The sequence below is a fragment of the Choristoneura fumiferana genome, chromosome 26, assembly GCF_025370935.1.
Source record: "Choristoneura fumiferana chromosome 26, NRCan_CFum_1, whole genome shotgun sequence".
In the NCBI taxonomy this organism is placed as follows: Eukaryota; Metazoa; Arthropoda; class Insecta; order Lepidoptera; family Tortricidae; genus Choristoneura; species Choristoneura fumiferana.
Window position 1 is genome coordinate 5,081,836 of NC_133497.1, and position 24,539 is coordinate 5,106,374.

The window sequence follows — 24,539 nt, forward strand, 5'->3', positions numbered from 1 at the left end:
AGTGATGTAAACCACGCTTTAGCCCATGTAAGTGTGCAAATTATTATTTTACATCTAGTCAAAATGGAATAGTCAAAGTGACAGCTGAAAACGAAATAAACCGAAAAGTTTGATAAACATGTTGTAATTCATTCTCCTAGGGCAGACATTCTATAAAATCAATAAGCAATCACCGTTTTATTCGATTTTTGTGATGTGAAATTTAAATCATTCTAAGCAATTCAAAAATCCGCGTAGGAATGCTTTTATTTTTGTTTCCATAAAATAATATACTATAAAGCTCGGTAACCTGCAAGAAAAATCGTGCAAGTTATAGGTAGTGTCACCAGAGATGAGGTCACGCACACAAGAATATGTCATGTAATAATTGCGAGATTTTGACATTTAATTCATTCTCCTTTTATGCAATCAGTTATTCATGTGTGTGTAATCATTCGCTTCAAATCCCGTGGCACTATCTATACCTACATTGCACTGTGATACGATGACAGGGTTGCGGTTTCACTTTAGTATCTTGGTTTAGTTAATTAGTTTATTAGTATTATGAGGTTTGACAACTTTGACGTTGCGTCACGTTTGTGATTGGTTAATCACTCTCACGATACTAACGCCATCTATTGATATTTCACCTGTCAAGAAACACTCGTTGATAGTTGTCACCAACCCTATTGATTGGTTGTATCAAAAACTAGGTATTATAGATTTTCTTTTTCGAGACTGGATTAATCAACTTTTTAGTTTAGTTTGTTACCATCATGGCATCTTCCGAATTACTTATTAAAAGTATGATTTTATGGGGTACAAATCTACTAAAAGTTAGGAGTTGTGACAGTTTTAAGGCAATTCCTTCGTGACTCATCTCCTAAGCATGCTAATAGTTTATATCAGAAACATTTTTCTAACAAAGTGTATCACTGATGTCTCCTGGGTTACGAAGCACAATGATACACTTAAAAGTTGATTGACCCATCTGCAAGTTAGCTGTCATGTTAAACAAAGCTTTGCTTAAATACATGTACGAAGTAGTAAAAAGCGTGGTACTTAATGTATAAACAGTAGAAAACATATCACAGTAAGTGAAAGAAACATGAAATAGTAACTTTGGTATTTATTGTCTACGCGCCAAAGTATCTAACGGGCATTTATAAATTAGGGGGGGGGGACTAGCTGTAGTGAGAATTAATGTCACCCCGTCTCACGGGAGGAAGTGGGAGGTCTTGGAAAATACTGCTTAGTAAAACAGTCCTAAATTGTTTAGGTAGGTACAATCAAAGATCGATTTATCTACTTACCTTAAAAATCTCATAAAAATTGTATGCCTCGTCTTAACGCATTGTTTTTTTTTTTGTTTGTTTTTCATACACTGAATGACACAAAATAAATATTGGGGCGTAAAAATTGGCGCGTAAACTTACAAACTTATTGAACTAGCGTAATTGCAATTTAAATTAATATAAAATCTAGTTCATTTAGGCTTTAGTGAATCTTAGAATACAGTTGCGTCGGTAATTGCGTAGCGTATATTGCGTTTATACTAAAGTTATATACTTATAGTGTATCTAAATTATTTAATGGACATTTTCCCTGCTGATTGTGCCCTCTTATTGACATAGGGATAACTGGGACTATAGGTAGGTTTTGACTAAGCATAGATTTCAAAGTTTGAAAGTTACCGCATATTAAATTTTTGAAAAATCACGCCGTTCAACAACTTGTTTAAAACAGTCTGTAGGAGAAAAATGTGTGTTCATGGGTCATTATTCGAGGGTTTCAACCACCTCATTTTCGTGGTCACATTTTGTTATGAATGTGCTGTAGAATTTGATGACATTTTCGATTTTTAGACGCCCTGTACCTACTTCTACTAGGTAACCTGGAAACGTAACAGAATTTTCTCCATGACAACAAAAAGTGCCCACGAAAATGAAATAAAATAAACGCTCGAATCATGCAGCGGCCCCCACCTCTTCTTTGTAAGAACACACAAATCACACAAACCCAAACCACCAACACACTACGCTGAAGTTTTTCGAACTCAACTAAAGTTAATCACCAGAGCAGCACGCCCGTTCACAACACACACAACAACAACAACAACAACAAAAATAGGTGAACGGTTCTGTTGCTCTGATGATAAACTCTGATCGCGTTCGAAACGCGTCAGCGTAGTGTAGTGGTGATAGATGGGTTTGGTGATTTGTGCGCGCTTACATTATGGAGGAGGAGCTGTATGGATACATTTGTTGCTAGACGTAGTTATCATATGATCGCGGGTGAGCAAATTATCAATTCATGATTACTGATTATAAAGTTACTGATTTTTATGATTTTCATATAGTCCCTTTTAATCCCGTTGTCTAGTGCTCAGTTCTCTGTTAGCTCTGCACCAGGAGTAGGATGTATGATGCCACCATCACTATGGCGGTGGGAGTGAGGTGTTTTGAAGAGTTGCAAGCATCGGCGTCGTTGCAGCTCTGGAGGCAGCCGTGGACGTACCTGGAAAAGTAGTAGAGTCAGTTTAAGATAGGCTGCGGACCTGCATTATTCGAAGTTCGTGTCGTTCGGTCCCTCTGTCACTTATACTATTTAATACGAGAGTGAGAGGGACGGTACGATACGAACTTCGATTATCGAACTTCGGAGTAAATAAGCCCTATGTGCGGACATACTATTTAAAACCCGATGCCACGCCACGCTTGTATATGCCCTCCAGCGCGTGTCAGTACTGATCAGTCCCATATATTTATTACTAGCTTTTGCCCGCGGCTTCGCTCTATGTAGCTTAAAACTTTTTTGATCCCACAGGAACCATAGTTTATTTCGGAATAAAAAGTAGCCTATATGACCATCCAGGGTATAATGTTTTCTCAGTGTGCCAAATTTCATGCAAATCCGTTCAGTAGTTTTTGCGTGATTAACAAACATCCATCCATACAAAATTTCGCGTTTATAATAAATATTAGTAAGAAGACATGGTCAGGTGCAAATAGAAACATGCGTAGGACGACGTGGCGTGGCGTCGCGTTGTAATAGTATGTTTACATCTTTAAGGAAACTTGAAGCTCGGTCAAAGAGTAAACTTAAACTAATTCAAGGGAGGATCAGAAGGGACATGGAGGGGGTCAATACGTGACGTAATTTTGGCAAATATGCTGCCAGTAATTGAAACGGTATTGCAGGCGTAATTACGCTGAAATTCGGTGGCGTTATTTCGGCCAAGTCTGTTTAAGTCCGAAAGGTACAAGAATACGCATAGAGTGTCACTGCGTATCACCTGTGCTACAGGTACAGTTGTAGTAGAAGCGTCCGCAGTGCGACATGCGTATTACCCCCGTGTCATCTGTATCATTCCCACACTGCGTCATCTGTGCCACTGTGTCACCTGTGTTACCTCACGTTGTAGTAAATGCGTCCGCAGTGCCACATGCGGATAAAATTAAATGATCTCCGTATCATCCTTTCATTTTCCGAGTCATCTGTGCCACTTTGTCACCTGTGTTACCTGTCGTTGTAGTAGAAGCGTCCGCAGTGCGACATGCGTATAATCTCCGTGTCGGTGGTGACAGTACCAGAGTCCAAGCCGCAGCCGCGCACCGTGATCGTCTCGCGTGTATCATCTGAAATAATGAAATAATCCAGCTTTTATCATTCAGCTCTGCCGCCCCGTGTTCCGAACAAAAACTTCTTTCTTCGCGTGGGAACTACGGCCCAAGCCCTTTCATTCTGAGAGGAGGCCTGTGCCCAGCAGTGGGACGTAAATAGGCTGTGATGATGATGATGATGAAAAACATGTCCCGAATTTTTCATATAATTTTTATGCGGCCGTTTTGTGACAAGCAATATAAACTGCATGAAAAAAGTCACTGAACTAACAAATTCAAATTCATTTATTGCCAGATTGTCGATAATCACACAGATGTTACATACTTAATAGTGCGTCACAATCAACCGATTTACGGTATACAATATCTTAGTTTTAGTCAACAATTTTATCTAATAATTAATTAATTAAATTAGGTATAACAAGAGAAATCACCAATACAGTAAACATATCAGTGCCTTAAACATAAGAAAATAATATAACTTCAGTCTTAACAATAACATTAATAGGTAACCAATTAAGTATGCCGAAAAAATAGTGACACTATTATGTCCAAATGAAGTGTTACTAAGTGGGTCAATCAACTTTTTAGTGGAGCGGTTGCCATTGTAATATCTCCTCGGTCACTTATTAAAAGTATGATTTTATGGTGGTGAGGTGACACTTTTAAGGCAATTGCTTCGTGACTCATCTAAGCATACTACATGGAAAACATTTTTCATCACACCTGCTCGTAAACAGTGTCGTAACATGCAGGCTACCTTGGTTGCAACCCCCCAAATAAAACCCTCGACCTTAATGTGCTTGTCATGAAACCCGTGGTCGGTACATGAGGCCCGTACTCATTTTAGTCAAAGCCCAAGGTCGGTAAATAAGTGGCGCTTAGTCAGCGGTATCGGCAATTTTTGAAAATATAGTTTTTCTTTTAACAATATACAATTTTACTCGCAAATGTGATAAAAACGTATGTCGCTACTAGAATACGAACATCGACTCATTAAAGCCCTCAGTCTTCGACTTCGGGCTTCTAATAGACTCTCGTTCGTAATTCCTTGTTTACCGCCCTTAAGACACAATGTACTATTTCTAACAAAGTGTATCACTGATGTCTCCTGAGTTACGCGACGGAATTACAACACTAGAAAGTTGATTGACCCAGGTAAGAAATAAGTAGAGTAAGAAGAACCCAACGCTACCTAATTCAGAAAAAACTAAAGGTTATACTTACAATGAAAATCCCTAGATATAAATGTTCAATGAGGTCAAAATAGCGTCCTCACCCTCAAGTCTTCACTACCGAATTGACTTACCGAATACCCCAGCCAGCTTGATGCAAGAAGTGGCCGGGAACAAGCCGTCGCGGCCCTTCCTCCCTCCCATGCAGGGGGACTCCAGCATCTGTAGCGAGTGGTTGTTGTGGAAGGGATCGTCGCACGCGGCGAAGTGGCCGTTCATGGAGACGCATTTGAAGCAGTCGATGGCTTGCGCTGAGTAAGTAAATAAATAAAATTAATATCACAGGACTAATTGACAAGCGAAATATCGCTAGATGGAGTTAGTAGCGTGAGGTTTTTTCGACGTTACGGTCTTGCTTGCAAGTAACTAAATGAGCCAATTGCAAGCATCACCACCATAACGTCAAAAAACCTCACGATACTAACGCCATCTAGCGATATTTCGCTTGTCGATTAGTACTTTACTTAGTAGGTAAGTAATACCAGTAGTAAGGCCCACTTGCAGTAAACACATAAATCTCGAGTTAGCGTTAAGCTCAGTTTAGTAGTGTCAAATTGTATGGAACTGTCAAGCTTAAGCCTGGATTAACTACTAAATCTAGATTTATTTTTTCCTGCAAGACGGCCTAAATGAGCAGGGAGCGAAACTTTTATGCCGGTGACAGTCGTATGACGTCCAGCTTCGTCTTTCTTTCTTCTTTACATGACGACCGCATGGCTAAGTGGTCAATGAGGACTATCGTTTTTTGTCTCACTAGATGGCGCACTGTTGCGTGAGGTTTTTAAGTATGGCTTTCAAAGTCTGTTATTACGGCCGTGAAAACAAAGTTTAGATTAAAATCATATTTAATACACATTAAAACCGTACCATAAAAATATCGAGCATGCCACAGTGTTGCATAGTCTCCGTTTTGTTCGGAAAAAAGGGAGGAAAAAGGTTTCCGAAAGACAAAACTGTCTCATAACACAGACATTCATTGCCCCGGAACGCATATTTGCCATAATTAATTTCAGATATTGCAAAATATTCACAAAATTATTCTAATTATAAATAAACCCGCGTAGCTCACCCAAAAACTATGAGATTTGACATTTCGGAGACCTCACGCTACACTAGTGCCTCTAGCGGCGAATTCATACGCGATAGCCCTCATTTGAAATTGACCTAGTGACTAGGTCCGAGTCCTAAACTTAGCAAAGCTTGTATGGTTACTAGGCAACGGATGAACAGCATGCATGCATAAATACCCGGGACCTCAAGCTTCACAGTCAGGTTCTCAAACCTCTTGGCCATCCGGTCGTCATATAAAGAAGAAACAAAAAAATATAATAATTGAAAAACGTACTCCGAACATGTCCGAACGCAGCGACAACATAGGGTCACAGATAGGGTGATGGCGCCAGCGGGGCTACTACGAAACTGGAAACTCGAAGTTCGTGTCGTGCGGTCTCTCTGACACTTATACTGTTTAATACGAGAGCGAGAGGGACGGCACGACACGAACTTCGAGTTTCGTAGTAGCCCTGCAGTATAACAAGAACCAATGGTTTTTTTTCCGTTTCAGACGAAAGTTATCCGAGTTTATTTATAGTCTATGAACCATAATTATGTCTAAAATAAATGTTTTTTAGATATTTTTAAGTGCCGCGGGCTGTAGTTAGGTGCAGTCAATCAATTTGATTCGTAGGCCACTATAGAACCTTGTCATTGTAACATTTTACCAAATGAATCAAATTGGTTGACTGTACGTTCTTATTCAAACACTTACCCCTGTTTCACTATACATTGATTAATGTTCGGTTCACATTATACCAGTAAAATTGTGCCAGTACAGTAGCGAGCGATACATTGCGGGGTCACAATCCAAACGACTTACACTCTTCGTTCGAGCACCGCAGTGTCGTGCTACTGGAACGGTTTTACTGAAATAATGTGAACCGGGCATAAATTTATCCGTCAATTAAACTTAATCAATGGGTGGTGAAACAGCCCCTTAGAGTGAACATTCCGATTACTCACCAACTGTCATACAGGATACTAGCACAACAGCAACGCTGACATAACTTCTCTTGTGAGACAGAAACTCCATGTTAACCTGAAAAGAAGAGCGTTGGGTCAATAAACAGCGGTGTATTATTAAAGCGATTTGTTTGTTATTAGGGCATACCTTAGCTTATCGGAGATACATGTGTCAAACAACTTTCGGTGTATTTAATCCTGTCCCGTAACCCAGGAGACATCAGTGATACACTTTGTTAGAAAAATGTTTGCAATGTATACTGTTAGCATGCTTACGAGATGAGCCATGAAGGAATTTCCTTAAAACTGTCACAACTCCTAACTTTTAGTACATTTCTACCTCATAAAACCTTTAATAGCCTACCCAACGAAGACCAAAAACTGCCTCTCAGGGGAAAAAACTCGTGTATAAGCAAATTTTGGCATAGTTGTTGGAAATGGTGTTTTAAACCACATACTAAAAGTACTGATTGGTGGGGCTGAAGCTAACGGGTGGGGGGGTGTAAATCCCATTTTTTAGCTTTTCGTAAATAACTCGTAAACGCTGGCCCAGAGCAAAAAAATGTAAGGCATAAGTAATCTACATAAAATTCTCTACAAAAAAGATTCTATACATTTTTTGTCTGACATCAATATTTCACGATATATGGCGGGAAGAAGATGGACAATAAAAAATAAGCACATTTCTTTAAGTATGGCGATGGATGGACTCTTACACGCAGAAACTACTGAACGGATTTGCATGAAATTTGCCATACAGGTAATAAATACCCTGGATTAACATATAGGCTACTTTTTTATTCTAAATAATCTATGGTTCTTGTGGGATCAAAAGGATCACAAAGTTTTAAACTACATACTAATTCTGCGTGAGCCCGGTAGTAAAGTACTATCCTCCGAATTACCAAGTATCACAGACAAAGACCTTCTCAGAAAATATTGATAATAACTTTTATCCTCACACATCATAAGTCAAACGATGACAAAATTTACAAAAATACACATTTGAATAACATCATCTGACTTTTCGACGGCCTGCGCACTAGACTTGGGGTCTCTATCGCGAGTGCCAAATGAGTCTTAAAAATATAAAATTACTAAACTAAAAGTGGGTAATAAAAGTTAACACAAATAAATACTTTAGAAGTTACTTGAAGTGTGCGTCTGTCGATCGACTTCGACCAATCCATTCTACCAATCGATTGATGGCATTTTTCAACGATCGATTGGTGTGGTAAAAACGGTGTGGTGAGAGCGACGTCGCGTGTAAATGATACCTAGTAAATAAACCACTCAAATCATACTTCGATGCTGTTTTATTGATTTTATATATAATCAAAACCTTCCTTACCAATCCGTAGGTAATAAAGTAGATACGTAATTCCTCCATTAATCCATTTTATAGTCTTAGGAACCCTGTTCCAGTTTCTCTAATTCGACCGCTAAGCAGCAGTTCAATGTGTTTCCGCAAAGTGGACACTATCTATATGATTACAAAGCTTTAATTTCCACAACTGTAAGTGGATATATATAATTTTCGGTATTGTATTAGGGTTTTTAGACGTTCGGTCAAACGTACTATTAGGCGTTTTAAATATTCGTACACTTCCGTTCGCGATCTTGTGAAATTCGGTCATAAAAACCGGCGTAGGTAGGTTAGGTATATACTCCTGTAACCATAACCTTGTAGGTAATATAGCGATATATCTGTCATCTAGTGTATGGAGTGTGTATGATTGGGTAAACACAAGTCAATCAACGGAGAACGATACATTACTCTGTTTATATTGCACTAATGGTGTTAATGTTACCACGAAACTACGCGAAAATATTTGCACTGTCTGCGTCATTAATAACTATCAGGGTGAGCGTGAGTTATGGCAGTTTTCTTTCATTAAGGGTCTATCTTTGCCAAAATTACGCCACTGAATATCGGCATGATTATTATACGCTTGCAAGTTAGTTGCAACGTTATACTTACCTAGTATTGTATAGAGGATACGTTTATGAACGACCCTCACTCATCTGTTTGATAGAATTATATAGATTAAAAACATTTTATAGCAAATTTACTATGAAAAAAATTGCGAGGGCATTGCCTAAAACATTCCTGGCCAAAGAATGAAAACAAAAAAAAAACATCTTTCAATTCAAACCAGATTTTTATAAACCGCTCAACCGATATGAGAAGTACCTACATTAAATTTAGTATGGAGGTATTTTGAGACCAAAGTAAAGACATACTACGATAGTTCTTCCCGGAAAATTGCGTAAGTACCCAATTCCTGCGGGACAGGGGTAAATGGTTCAATCAACTTTTTAGTATTTTTATCCTGCCCCGTAACTCAGGGGACATTCAGTGATACACTTTGTTAGAAAAATGTTTGCAATTTACTAGCTTTTGCCCGCGGCTTCGCCCGCGTGGAATTCGGTTATCGCGCGCTCTTCCCTCGGGAACTGTGCATTTTTCCGGGATTAAAAGTAGCCTATGTCACTCTCTGGCTTATAAACTATCTCTATGTCAAAAATCACGTCGCTTCGTCGCTCCATTTCGACGTGAAAGAAGGACAAACATACAAACACTTTCGCATTTATAATATTAGTATGGAAGTATGGCTGTAGCACCTTAGGAGATGAGCCATGAAGGAATTGCCTTCAAACTTTCACAACTCCTAACTTCTAGTGGATTTGTGCCCCATCATGCTTTTTAGTTTCGCCATGTCTGTCTGTCCGTCCGTCCGCGGCTTTGCTCAGGGACTATCAATGCTAGAAAGCTGTAATTTTGCACGAATATGTATGTAAACTATGCCGACAAAATGGTACAATAAAAATTTCAAAAAAAAATTTTTTAGTGTACCTCCCATAGACGTAAAGTGGGGGTGATTTTTTTTTCTTATCCAACCTTGTAGTGTGGGGTATCGTTGGATAGCTCTTTTACCATTAGGGGTTTGCAAAGACGATTTTTCGATTCAGTGATATGTTTGCAAAATATTCAACTTTAAGGTGCGAATTTTCATGAAAATCGAGCGTCCCCCACCTCTAAAATCTAAACCGGTAGATGGAAAAATTTGAAAAAAATCGGGATGGTAGTAAGTATATCAAACTTTCAAGGAAAACTATAACGGCTAAGTTTGCTTGAGAATTATTAGTAGTTTAAGAGTAAATAGCAGCCTAAGGTATAAAATATACCTAAACTTGGAAGATTCCGTATAAAATACGAAATCCTTAGAAAAATATTACTTAACTCTATTTTGGGCGTGTACGACACGCTCTTGGCCGGCTTTTTAATAGGTAACTCAGGAAACGTTACCAATTAGTAAGTAATTGGTAGTTTTTCAGTCACGGGATCGTAAAATAAACTGTTTATGATTATGAAGTAATGGATTGAAGTGTTTATGATTTATGACGTCTGTCTGAGATACCGACCTGACGGATGAACTAATAAAAGACGATCTAAATCCGAATATAAACGAATGGTTTCATTCAGTGTTTCACTGGAAGTGGCATTTATGTGGTTATCAAACATGACCTTGCAACCTAAAGCGATGATAAACTTTAGCATACCCAAAGAATGAATAAAATGAATGAGTTTGAGACCTTATATATCTAGATAGTGCGCATTGGAGATATGAAATTTAGCACGAGTATTTTTTGGGTCCTGAGGCACGGTGGACGGACCTTAAGAGGGACGCTGGCGGCGGATGGATGAGAGGGGCTGAAGACAGTGTTGTGGCGCGCCATGGAAGAGGCCAATGTCCAGCAGTGGACTGCTGTGGGCTGATGATGATTATGATTGATTGGGTATAGGGTATAGAATTTAATAAAATCCCGAAATTGTAATTCAACGGCCAGATCTGACATTTTACGCCAGCGCAGTCGCGGGTAAAGTATGTAAAGTGAAATAAAAACATCTTTATGCTTTTGAAAAATTATAATGATTATATAACTGTCACTTAAAAACATTATTTTAGCTAGAATAAATAAAAGTACATAAGTTAATAAATTAAAATAATATTTTTCAATAAAAACTAGTTCCCTTAATGTCTAATTATCTTTTAATATAATAAAATGAATCCCTATTTTCCCTTGGTCACGGCATCACGCGTGAACGGCTGGACCGATTGCGCTAATTCTTTTTTGTTGTGTTTGCTATTGTCAGAAGTTTTTAAAGTATTAGAAAATTTTAAAAAACTACACCGAGCACCAACTAGTTGCTAATAAATAAAACAAGTACACGGTTATTTCTAATTGTTTGCACTAATAGCACTGCTAAAAAAAGATACGACCGTTTATGCCGCAAAAAACGTATATACGAGGTATGTTCTGAAAATTTGTAGCTACTCAAAAAAACAAAGATGTCTATTATTTATTTAAAAAAAAAAAAATACTCTTCTGCGGCATCTATACACTTCTGCATTAGACTAAACCAGCTTTCAAAACAAGAACAAAATCGATCTTCGTCATTTGAGTTGTTGAAACTTCGTCCTCGCATACTTTTTTTTATGGTAGGAAACGAAAAAAAATCGCACGAGGCCAGGTCTGGGCTGTATGGTGGGTGTGGCAATAATCGAACCCCAGAAGTTTGCAAAAAATCGAGTGTCGACCAGCAGTGTGATCTCGGACGGTCCTCGGCGAGTTGTTGGAAGGATTGAGGGAGTCATACTTCACTATACCACTGGCTAGTAACAGTTCTTCTATCTTCTAGAGGAATAACTGCCACAGGACCACTGCGTCGAAAAATAAACAGCAATAATCTTTTTGTTGACCGTCCTACCGCGAACAACTTAGGTAGGTAACGTGTCTTCCTCGACACCCATTGCGTCGATGCTGCTTTGTAAGTGGGTCGTAGCTATATATCCACGATTCATCACATGTCAGTATGTAAGACACCTGCTGAAATGTGCCGCCCTTGAATTTTTCTAGCATATATTTGCACCAATCTAGCCTCTAGCTTTTTGCTCTTCTGTGAGTAAATGCGGTATCCATCGTGAAGAAACCTTGCGTTCTTTTAGATGATCATTTAAAATATTTGAAACAGCCTGTGATCCAATCTTCAGTTCATTCTGTATCTCCCTGTGTGTAATGTTCCTCTTTTCTTTAATAAGCCACTCCACCTTGATGACATTTTCATGAGTCACTGCTGTCGAAGGCTGCCCAGGTCTGGCTTCATCTAACACGGACTCTGTGCCCCGGCCAAATTCTCGAAACCCAAAAGAAACGGTGGCTAACGAAGGAGCAGATTGTCCAAAAGCCATGTTTAAGTTTTCATGCGATTGTTTAAATGACAAATCTCTTTTGTAGTTGTAGTAAATCATAACACGAAATTATTCCCTAGAAACGTTCATTTTGCAATCAGAGCTATGTGAGACACATTTTTTTTTTCTTTTAAAAGGTTTGCCAATTATTTTTGGCCAGGACTTTAAAGTCAATTAAAAAAAGGTTTTAATTGGTAGCATAAAAAGTATAATTTTGCAAATAGGTTTGTCACAGCTAGGAACTTTCAGAACAGCCCTCGTACCTATATTTCGACGCTCAGCTCAAGGGAATCAAAATTTGTGGGGTATTTTCAATTGACCTATAACTATGAAATTTGGACTGGATATTCATAAAGGCCTACAAATTTGTACGGAACCTGGCCGGTTTTTTTTTAGTTTATTAAAAATCGTTTTCTTATGCCCGACGAGCCATCTTAACGCCTCGCAAAATATATCTTGCCCACATCAAATTAAGATCCTATGCCACCACAGGTCTAAGTCTAAACCCATCTAGCATAATATCTAGACTCTAGAAACTTAGACTATCCTGGAACTTTCATATTACGTGTCTGACATCTCCTTATATGCTGCTTTATATAACTAGATGCAATCTCCACATTACATATATCACAGGTTGTTGGTGCATCAGTATGTATCTTCACATGCCGAGTCAAATAACACTTCTGCATGAATCTCTTGCCGCAAATCTCACATTCAAACGGATTCTCACCCGTGTGAACCCGCATATGCTTAGTCTGATCACTCTCTTTAGCAAAACGCTTAAGGCATATGTTACACGAGAAAGGCAGATTCATGTTATGTATCCCTTCGTGCCGGAACAGACCCGATTTATTGGCAAAATGCATGTTACAAATCTTACATGCATACCGCTGTTCACCTGTGTGTATCTTGATGTGTTTAGCTAAATGACTGCTCTGTGTAAACTGGTGTTTGCATATCTCACAAGCATAGCGTTTCTCTCCCGTGTGAGTTTTTATATGTCTGTTTAAATATGTTTTGATCGCAAAGCTTTTATTGCAGATATCACAAGTGTAAGGTTTCTGGCCTGTGTGAATCTTCTTGTGGCTGCTCAGTGTGGATATTGCGGTGAATTTTTTATCACACATGTTGCACTTATACCTTTTCTCGGCTGTGTGAGATTTTTTATGTTCAATCATTTTGGACCGGTCAGTGAAATGCTCTTCGCAAATTGAACATGTATAATTCAGAGGCTCCATGTTGTGAATCTTCATATGGTTCATCATATTCATTTGCGTTGGTAACTTCTTTTTGCAAATTTCACAGGATATCCAGCTGTCTCGTTTGTGGATTCTTGAGTGGCTTTGTAAATGTGACCGTTGGACAAATTGTTTCTTGCACACGTCACAGCTAAAGGGTTTTTCACCAGTGTGAATTCTCAAATGTCGTATTAAATGTGCTCGTAATTTGAATCCTTTCTGGCAGTGATCACACACAAACGGTTTTACTTCAGAGTGAATCTTTTTATGGGCGGTCAGGACAAAGTTTGCTACGTAGGTTTTATTACAAATGTCACATTTGAAACGTTTCTTTTCTGGCGGTTTATCTTCGATTAGACTTGTTTCGCATAATTGCGCAGGGTGTATTGGGTCCGCAAATGCTGGAATAGAAAAAAATAGGGGAAGTTAATGCAAAGTATCAATAATTAAAAAGTTTTTGGAAGAGCATGTGGAAACAGTAAAAAAATATCAATGACTAAATATAGGGTTTGACATACAAACACAATTTATGAGCCTTATACAGCCCACAGCTCTCCTCGGTACGATCTGAGACTATTTAATAACACCTATACAGAGTGGTTAGAAAGAAAACTTATGATTTAAGTAGCATAAATTTTTCCTATTTAAATATAATAAAAATAACTAAATAATTAGGAACAAATCATTGGTTTTTTAAAGGTAGATTTTTTTATTAGAATACATGGAAAATAAAACGAGTAAAGACACAAGCTGCGTTCCACGAATCAAACCTAGTTCTTCATCTATCTGTTATGTGTGCACACCATATTATACACCAAACCAAGATATCCACAACAGCAAAAAATACAAAAAGTCTGAAAGTGTTCTTGAATATAAATAAATAAATTAATTAAATGGTCACTTTTAATTTACTTTGCAAATCTTTTTTTGCTAAGTTCCATCTATGCTATGTCTGTACAACATAATTACAGACTTTTATAGAGTATTTGGTGTATGTCTCACCAGAAACAAGAGATGGTGCTGTTTTCAATAGATCACTACAAGCTTGTTTCTTACCATGAGGCAACCAAAGGCCAACTGATTGGCTAGAGGGGGAAATCAGAGATGAAGGTCAATGGACCAAACCATCCTACCTATGCCCTTTAAATGGCTGCGCGTACAGACTGCTAGTCTGAGCTCTGACTGAACATACCTTGCTCAACAAACACTTACATACAGTACGATTACTTGGAGTTAACACTTGACAGATGGGCATGCCTTCAGTCAATTTTCAACTTTGAGGTCATAAAATGGCCGGGCGGAATGCGTGACTGCATTTCTGGCATGAATAGCGCCTACAGCCAATTGCGGACTAAGCTAAATAGTTCAGTGCAAGGGAGAGCATAATACCTGTAGTGTGGTGTATTAAATATAAAGCCCCATTAAAATATTAGATTAAAAAATAAAAGCTAAAAACTAAGTCATTCTTGTGGATAACAACCCGCTACTAATTATACTACCTAACTTACCAGAATCATTCTCAGACTTGATTGGGTCCACTTCCACTTCCACTTCCACTATAATCTCCCTCTTTATTTCGTGCTCAGGGATTAAAGCTTCCTGTTCTGTATCTTCCGGCTCATTCTCACTGTCACACCACTCCTCCTTCACAGTAACTATTTCAAGTGACATACCGCAGTCTCAATCTCTCAAAATCTGCTGAAAATATGTCAATTTTTACAAGCTTATAATATATTTAATTTGCTTTGCTAGTACAGTATGTATGTGTGAGTTAAATCTTGGAAGTTGAATCGCCTCTGAATGGCGACCTTTAAGGCCACAGCCAATGACAGTCCCAATAACAAGGGTACTGTTGAATCTACAGTATGCAACAGTAAGGAAATAATTTTGGGTAAAAATCTACATAAATAATTATAAAGGATGGATAAATTAATATAAATATACCCCATTATTAAGCGGGCAGTTGGTGGCTACCTGAAAATCTTAACATTAGTGATGAGCAATACAAACTATCAGAGTCTCAACATTGTAGCTTTGCATGGGAACACCAAAATTTATCAGAAAATTCAATTAAAAAGAATATTTTTATTGACATTGCACATCAATTCAATTCAATTCTTGAAAGTATAGCTCCATCGATACTATCGATGATTCCGCCAATGTTGAGGTTGGAAAAGACACTATCAGTTTAGTTGTTGTTCGGTAATCGGATGAGAACCTAAAATAAGACAACACAAACATGAAAATTGTTAAACTACCTACAAAAATAATTTGTTAGTTTTAATAAATTTACATAGTACAGTTATAAGGGGGGTGTGTGCTTTTGCAAGAAGGAAGTTTAAGTTGACAGGGCGAGGGACTTCAGGAGGGAGAACATTGCACATCACTAATGTTAGGTAGCCACCAAACTGACAGCTTAATAATGGGAATTATTGTCAACAAAACAGTAAAAAAAGTTAGTATTAAAAAAATACAGAAACTTGCAACTATGGCACTGTCATTGTTATTTGAAAATCAAGTTTAATTAAATACTACTCTTGGGACAAGTTGTGACAAAAAAAAAAAAAACAGGACTACCGGATATCAAAGTAGATAGTTAGAGGTCAGTTAACACTGATCCATAGAATAGGCTTCTGCATCCAACATACGTTGATTTGATATACTTAGTTTATGTTTAGCAGAAAAAAATGTAGAATTTCGATTTCCCCATTATCATTTCAGGCCTTAACTTTAACTTTATAGTGACCTAGAGCGGCCGATATATTCTGTTCCAGAAATACATAACACATGTCTAATGCTGGCAATTGATTAAATTAACTTACCTTAATGAAATAACGTAAAAACAAAAATAACAACGGTATTATTTATTAAAAGCAATGGCAGACGTCGATCGATGAAGCTTCCGTCCATTACGTTCCGTTTTCTCCGAATCCTACGTCTGTATTTGACATTGACAGTTGCCATTGTCCATGTCGTTTTCACCGCAAGGGTAAAGAAATTTACCCCATACAAACTGTTTTAATAGGTAAAAAACGTTTTACGAGTTTTTCAATAAATTGCCTTTTATATAGGTACTTAAAGCAAAGTTAAAGGTAAACTAACACGTGTTGTGTTCAGCAGGGCTACTACGAAACTCGAAATTCGTGTCGTGCGATCCCTCTCGCTCTCGTATTAAGTGTCAGAGGGACCGCATGACACGAACTTCGAGTTTCGAGTTTCGTAGTAGCCCTTTGTGTTTTTATTTCTCTGTTCATTTTGATATGTATCTTTTTGCTGACATTTTATATTTAGAAATTGTATTTCCATCCATCCCAGCCTATATACGTCCCACTGCTGGGCACAGGCCTCCTCTCAGAACAAGAGGGCTAGGGCCATAGTTCCCACGCGGGCCCAGTACGGATTGGGAACTTCACACGCACCATTGAATTGCTTCGCAGGTTAGTGCAGGTTTCCTCACGATGTTTTCCTTCACCGCAAAGCTCGTGGTAAATTTCAAATGTAATTCCGCACATGAATTTCGAAAAACTCAGAGGTGCGAGCCGGGGTTTGAACCCACGATCCTCTGCTTGAGAGGCGACAGAAAAATTGTATTTATATTTTTATAAATGATTCTTAATTATTAAAAAACAAAACTTGTATTTTTTTTATAAAGGCTTGTTTGAGAATTAGTAGCTAGGTATGCTTCGCTATCGTCATTATTAATTAGTTATCTTGACGCGTGACGCGAGTGCATTGAAGTGTGACCATAGTGTGACAATTACCACTTGACTCCCTTGACTAACTGAGGGGCTACTATGAAATTCGAAAATCGAAGTTTGTGTCGTACCGTCTCTCTTTCTCGTATTAAATAATATAGAACTGTAACGCATATATAAGTATTTCATGGTATTTCTCAAAAAGTTGTCCCGTCATGAAATTAACAAGAAATCAGTTTTGTCAAGAAATTATTAACCCTATGGCTAAGGACGAGATCAAAAACATATTCTACATAAAACATTCAAAATTTCTTGACGTCAGGAAAACGTCACGAAATCTTGCGAGGAAAAAATCGTAATTTTGTAACTAAGTACATCAAAACTTTCTACTAGATCCAACAACAAAGATTATTTTATTGGCTTTTTATCACTTTTATCACAAGGTTTTGTATATATTTAAAAACAATATTACTTATTTTTAGTGGTGAAATGGCGTCAGGTTTTTTTTTAATAAGTGGATAACTGAAAAATGGACAACTTTTTGAGAAATATTCATATTTGACATAATTAATTTCAGGTAATTACTTATTGCAAAATATTTACAAAATTATTCTAATTATAAATAAACCCGCGTAGCTCACCCAAAACAGGGACATTTGACGTTTCGGAGACCTCTCGCTACACCAGCGCCTCTAGCGGCGAATCCATACGCGATAGCCCTCATTGTATGCAACTATGCATGCAGTAGTATCGTAGCAAGAAACCACTTTAAAAGTGTTTTTTTACGGCTCTCATGAACTCCCGGCTTTATTTTTAGTTTAGTTGTGTCAACATCCAACTAAAGCAGCGATATGTTCAAGGAGAGCTTTTAGTTATCTATCTTTCGAATGATCTTGATAAAGAACATATTCAAATTCGCTACTTGCTGGTCAAACCTTTAACATAGGTATTCAATTAAATAAACCCGCTTAACTAAAGTCTTTAACCAATGTGCGTTGCCAGTGATGACATATGGATCCGAGACGTGGTGCTTTACTTTAGGCCTTATAAATAGGCTCAGAGTTGCTCAGCGAGCTATGGAGAGAGCTATGCTTGGGGTTTCTCTACGGGATCGAATCAGAAATGAGGAGATACGTAGAAGAACCAGGGTCACCGACATAGCCAAGCGAATTAGCTTGTTGAAGTGGCAATGAGCGGGCCATATAGCACGGAGAGCGGATGGCCGTTGGGGCAAGCGCAGCGTAGGACGTCCACCAACAAGATGGACGAATGACCTGGTTAAAGCCGCGGGTTCACGGTGGATGCAGGCCACTGCCAACCGAAGCAACTGGAGGTCTGTGGGGGAGGCCTATGTCCAACAGTGGACGTCCTACGGCTGAGATGATGATGATGAACTAATGTTGAGTTTAGCTCGACATGTTCTTCACTACGACTCGGCGGCTGCCGCAACACGCGTATTACGCGTTATACGAGCCACCGCTCTGCTCGGCTGCTCGCGCCGCGCGCGACTACCGCCGGCGCACAGCTACCCGCATTTTCATCGTCATTAAATATGAGTGTCTCACGGTATAATTCATTACATAAGGTCATCGACTTTATAACCAATTTGGTTACAAAGTCGATACATAAGGCAGTGCCACGAGAGTTGAAGCCACACAGCTACATGAAGAACTGATTGCACAAAAAACCCCGACTTTGTCACTACAAACAAAGTTCAATATCTCAAAAACGGCTGAACCGATTTTGATAAAACATGTGTAAGAACGATCGCTAGAAAATCTGCTTTTAAACAAAAAAAACCGCATTCAAATCGGGCCACCCGTTAAACAAATGATGCAAAATAGAATTATGACATAAAAATATGCTTAAACAAGGGGAACCTCAAGAAATAGTAAGTACTTAACTTATTTTCGGACATAAGCTACTGTTACACATGCTCGTTACAAGCACGAAAGCATGCTAATAATGAGCAAATGCTACCTACTTACTAGCATGTATGTACAGGACATGCTACTATTGAGCAGGCTTTTAGTGGCATGCTCTCTAATAGCAGGCCCTCCTATTTTTGTGCATGCTAGTTGATGCGGGGGTGGAAGGGGAAAGGTAATTAGCAAGTGTGAACGCGTTTGCTTAATGAGCATGCTAGTATTGTATTGGTAGTGCCACGAGAGTTGCAAGTGAAAAATTACAAAAAAAAAAGTTATTAAACGTGAATTTGTTATAAATTAATTTATTTATTTATTAGCGTTGAATTTGCGAAAAACCCGAGCCGTAACGGCCACAGGGTTGCAGCCGTAGGCCGTGGATTTTGAGATTTTTTGGCCTGAAAGCCGTAGAACACTGTAATTGCCGTGGCAACACTGACTGAATTGGTAGAGAGCATGCTATCAAAAAGCATGTGTAGGTATCGAAGTGTTTTTTTGAGCATGCTTATTTAGGAGCAAACTCAAAACTTGCTAGCAAATGTAAACAGTCCATGAGCATTCTCATAAGAATGCTTATTATCATGCTAGTAACAAGCATGTGTAACATTAGCTTAAGATTTGGACAGGATTTCGGGCTATCAAAATTCGGCTAAATTACATATATGATATGCCAAACGATATTATGCATAATAAAATTCGGCCATGTTAATATTATGCTAATTTAACCTCCTGGGGTTCAAATTGATAATACTAGTACATATTGTTTGCAATGGAACTTTTATCTTTTGAAAAAGGAATAAAGTGTAATTTTTTCTCTATCCATTCAAATTTACAAAAAAATAAATTCAACTTTATCTATGAAACATTAAGTTTTAAATTTCGATGTCATATTCGATGTATGGTGGGTCGCAGGATAATAATATTCGGGCAAACAATCATTCGGCTAATAAAGAATTATGCCGAACTAAATTTCGGCAAGTTTGAGATCCGGCGTAAATAAATTATGCGAAACCTGTTGTGCGTAATAACTAATAAGTTTCGGACATTACAAAATATGCCAAATAGATGTCACCCGATAACGGTCTCAAAATGGAAGTATTTAGCAACTATCAATACATCATTTATTTACCTGAATTAAGGCAATAAGTGCCTTTTACAAGCTTTCATTTATTTTCACCTGTCAAATCTTGCAAGTTAAATTTGACCAACTCCCCAGTAGTCAGATTGACTTGAAATTGGGAAAACGTATGTAAATTGCGTGACAACAGGTACAATAATCTGGTAGTGACATCCTGGTAGTCCGGCCCGGATTGCCTCCGCAGGACGGAACTCTTCAACGGTTAATGGCATCGACTTGAAATTTTGTATGCAAATGTAGTTTGGGTGTCAATGCAAGTACAGACAACAAAAAGTACAGTCAGTAAAAAAACGATTTTTTTGCCAAAAACTTGTTTCATATTAAACTCATTTCATCAGTGGCAGCCGATATTTGCCAATTCTCCTTTGGCACGGGTTTTTTACACGACGTTAATTATCCCAGAATTTCAATTCAACTGCTAGATCTTATTACGCGTGCGAAGCCGCAGGTCGCGGCTAGTTAAGAATAAAGCAAAATATTTATATAATATAGAATTTGGCATCCGGGCGTTTGTTTAATTCCGCAATCAAGAAGTTATTTTCGACCCAATTATAAGTTTAATGCGGTTGGCCTCGTTTAATAACTTACCTTTAAATTAGTCGTTTCGATATAAATCAGTAATCACTAAATAATCAATTACATTTTACAGTCATTCATCGCGTCAAAAAGTTAATGATACAAACGCTATACAGAACACTTGTTTACACGCACATAACAATTAAAAAGCTTAGAAAACGCAAGCAACGGCTGAAACCACGCGCGGTGATGCTGGCTGAAAATATCGACTGAAGTGTAATGGGAATTTCGGCGGTGTTGCTATGGCTGCGAGCTTTCAGTTTACCCTTTTAGTACGGTAAAATTGATTGAAGGGAAATGTTTTTTTTATGGTTGAATGAGGGCTATCGGGTATGAATTCGCCACTAGAGGCGCTAGTGTAGCGTGAGGACTTCGAAATGTCAAATCTCATAGTTTTTGGGTGAGCTACGCGGGTTTATTTATATTAGAATAATTTTGTGAATATTTTGCAATATCTGAAGTTAATTATGGCAAATATGCGTTCCGGGGCAATGAATGTCTGTGTTTTGAGACAGTTTTGTCTTTCGGAAACCTTTGTCCTACCTTTTTCCGAACAAAACGGGGACTATGGAACACTGTGGCATGCTCGATATTTTTATGGCACGGTTTTAAGGTGTATTAAATATGATTTTAATCTAAAATTTGTTTTCACGCCCGTAATAACAGACTTTGAAAGCCATACTTAAAAACCTCACGCAACAGTGCGCCATCTAGTGAGACAAAAAACGATAGCCCTCATTGAAATTTTGCGGTGTTGCCGCTGTTTACCTGTTTAGTTGGGTAAAGGGTAAAAATTACTAAAGGAAAATGATTGTTTTTATGATTGAAGGCAAATGTTAAATTTTGCGGTGTTGTAAAAGTCAATGCGAGATTGCGAGATTGCGAGATTGCGAGCAGGACGCAACGAGGGTTCTGCACAAACTTGTGGATATCTATCAACGATATTACATAATAATACATATAAACAAAGGTATAATAAATATCCAGTCTTAGAAGAGCCGTCTTCCTAAGCAAAATGTACGCAGTCTAGGGTCATTACATTTTAGATTGCTACCTACTTACATAAACAGACATGCATCGGGCCGCGAGCTTTGCGTCTCTTGGATCGTTACATAGTTTAGCGTTCGGTACGCTAAATCGTTTACATTAGTTTTACGGGCCGCGCTTACAAACCGCGCTGGCGTAAGCGTCACTGTAAAACCACCCTTAGACGTGACAGAGGGCCTACTCCGAAATTCGAAAATCGAAGTTCGTATCGTACCTACCGTCCTTCTCACTCTCGTAAATAGTAGGTATAAGTGTCAGAGGGGCAGAACAACAGGCCTAAGATGGGATACCTCAAGTGCCAGTAATTTCACCGGCTGTCTTACTCTCCATGCCGAAACACAACAGTGCAAACACTGCTGCTTCACAGCCGGATTACCAAGCAACATGGTTGTAGCAATCCAGGCGGACCTTGGGCAAGGTCCTACCACCTTATCAAGAGGTTGGACGAAAAAGTCTATTAATAAAGTGCAAAGGCATTTATGATTGGGTAACAGCCATTTTATTACATTGCTTGATTTAACACAAAAACAAAAAAAAAGGCACCAACTTGCACAATTTTACTTTTATGAGCAGTGAAGCTCAATTCATATTTTTACTTAAAATCACATGGTATTATTATAATTGTTCTATTGTCAAACATTCAAATTTGCAAACATTTACTATTAGCTTATTTTTATTAAAATCAAATATCTGATAAGGCTCATACAATTTAAAAACACTATCTACATTAAATACAGAATTGTTCACATAATTGTTATTAATTAAAATTAGAAACACTTCGTCATCCACATCCATAGCCTTTAGCAGGAAGCATCCATAATTAAAAGTAACCTTTTGAATTCTGAACACCAAATGTTCTCCTTTAGGGATTTTGAAATTGGAATTCTCAGCAAGGAACCTCTCATGTTGCCATATCGAAATATTGGCATTGTGTTTTTTTAAGACTGCATTCAGCCTGTATGCCAATCCATCCTTTTTATATCTGATCTTTTTTGACTTTTCTGCCTCTATCATTGAGTTGTCTGTTGAATTAGTATGTTTTATAGATTTTATGCTTTCATTTGAATTATTCTGGGTTATTGCGCTTAGTATTTCTACATCACTACTAGAACTATTTTTTGGGGTAAGAGTTTCTGCAATAGAATGTTGTGAGCTAGTTTCTGAATTGAAATGGCTTTCGAAAAATGATTTTACTTTCTTTATTAAGTCCACATTGACGTTGACATTTTTGGAGCTAACATTAGTTTTTTCAACATTATTCTCTTCTTCATATTCTAGAGAATTCCTCATTTGCGTGACTGGAGTGTGGGATTCTAATACATTTTCAGAATCTTTTTGATATTTCTTTCTTTGATCCAGCCCAGAATAATTGCTAAGTACTGGCGACACCTTTCTTTCGCGGATTTTATCTTGTAAATTGTTAGAATTCTCACTAAATAATGTTTTTCTTGTTTTTGGACTATTAACAGGTGACGCAAACTTTTGAGCTATTACAGGGCTTCTTACACTTAAATTTGATCTCATGGGTCCTGTACATAGCACTGGAGATGTTACTGTTCTATTATTCTTAACTTCAGGCGAAACACTCAAAGAATAAGTCGTATTATGCATATTTTCATAACTTTTACATTTCGTTTTGACGGGCAAAATAGGGGATTTTTTGCCACGGCAATCCTTATTCGCGTCTAATACAGTTATATCTAAGTTAGAAAAGTTATTGGGTACCTTATTCTTGCGTTTTCTCTTCCGATTTGTTTTTTTGTTGGTTATGTTGCTAAAATTTGGTTTGTTGATTTCTTCAAATTCGCTGGATTCGCTTGAGGACCAACTTATTTCTTCGGAATGTTCTTGAGAGTCCAATAAGCGAAATTTCAAGGAGAAGAGATTTTCTTTTTGTTTCTTCATTTTCAGCAAAACAATGAAACAATAATTTTGTAATTGCTTATTATTATTTTTACGAAGTCTATGACGTTTTTGTTTTTTTTTTATATAGAGTTGCGCACGTTTTCGATTATGTGTCGTATATAATCGATATTCTTGATGTTACCATTTTCTGGATATTGTTGTCCCCGTTGTGCCGATAACATTTTTTTTATTATCACTATTACATTACCCAACTTGAAGCGTGGGTTTATTTTATTATGACAACACTTTACTTTCTGTTATGTTGTCAACATTGATAAGTGGCAGTGTTACCTTCGACTCTCACCTCCCTCCTCATCTCACTCGCACACAATTATAAAACTCACCTACTAAAAAGTTTCAATAAAAGAAATCTAAAGATTATATCCAATAACAGTCATTTGCTAATTCTATGAATGCTGTCTTTATTATACTATCTTTACGAGTGACATTTTGTCAGGGGTTGGACACTCCGCAATTTAGGTACGTTCGGCCGGCGCGCCTAATCATTAGGCGCACGGCAGTCAGTGGGTTGTCGTGTCGCTCGACTCGCACACAGGCTGGACGCGTCGCACGTGATTTGTGTAAATGCCCACTTATTTCATTTTGCAACAATGAATTCAAAACGATACAACTTGTATAAGTTAAATTGTTGTGTTTACGGATGTATAAATAAAAAGAAAATAAATGCATCGGAATTATCATTTTACAACATTCCGGAAGATATTGAAAGGTCGTTCTCTTTACTTCTCTAATTTCCTAAGTCCCTGCCAAGTAGTAGTGCCTGGTACTTGTAGTTATCTAGTGATAAAATTCTTTAATCGGTTGGTCAGAAATAATATTAAGATATGGTTTGCCAATACGGAAATCTGTAGTATGCAAAGGTACATACAAGTAGTAGGTAGAT

The 24,539-nt window shown here is 37.9% G+C and overlaps 2 protein-coding genes across 4 annotated transcripts; both read right to left on the reverse strand.

Annotated features, from left to right (window-relative positions):
* Nucleotides 1-1,023: 1,023 nt before the first annotated feature.
* LOC141442983 (uncharacterized) lies at nt 1,024-23,861 on the reverse strand. 2 transcript variants are annotated; one of them, XR_012452995.1, is made up of 6 exons: nt 23,456-23,861; nt 6,857-6,932; nt 4,912-5,088; nt 3,503-3,617; nt 1,363-2,496; nt 1,024-1,319 (listed from the first exon to the last, which is right to left on the reverse strand). XR_012452995.1 is itself a non-coding variant. In XM_074108199.1 (5 exons), the coding sequence occupies exons 1-5, from the start codon at nt 23,633-23,635 to the stop codon at nt 2,376-2,378; spliced, it is 669 nt and encodes a 222-aa protein (XP_073964300.1). In that variant the 5' UTR covers nt 23,636-23,861; the 3' UTR covers nt 1,024-2,375. The 2 variants fall into 2 exon arrangements, 1 of the variants encoding a protein (XP_073964300.1); XM_074108199.1 differs by having other exon boundaries at nt 1,024-2,496.
* Nucleotides 11,232-16,274, reverse strand: LOC141442871 (uncharacterized). Of its 2 annotated transcripts, none has more exons than XM_074108016.1 (3): nt 16,172-16,274; nt 14,858-15,044; nt 11,232-13,750 (listed from the first exon to the last, which is right to left on the reverse strand). In XM_074108016.1, the coding sequence occupies exons 2-3, from the start codon at nt 15,018-15,020 to the stop codon at nt 12,654-12,656; spliced, it is 1,260 nt and encodes a 419-aa protein (XP_073964117.1). In that variant the 5' UTR covers nt 15,021-15,044; nt 16,172-16,274; the 3' UTR covers nt 11,232-12,653. The 2 variants fall into 2 exon arrangements, with proteins under 2 accessions (XP_073964117.1, XP_073964119.1); XM_074108018.1 differs by having other exon boundaries at nt 14,858-15,047.
* Nucleotides 23,862-24,539: the final 678 nt, after the last annotated feature.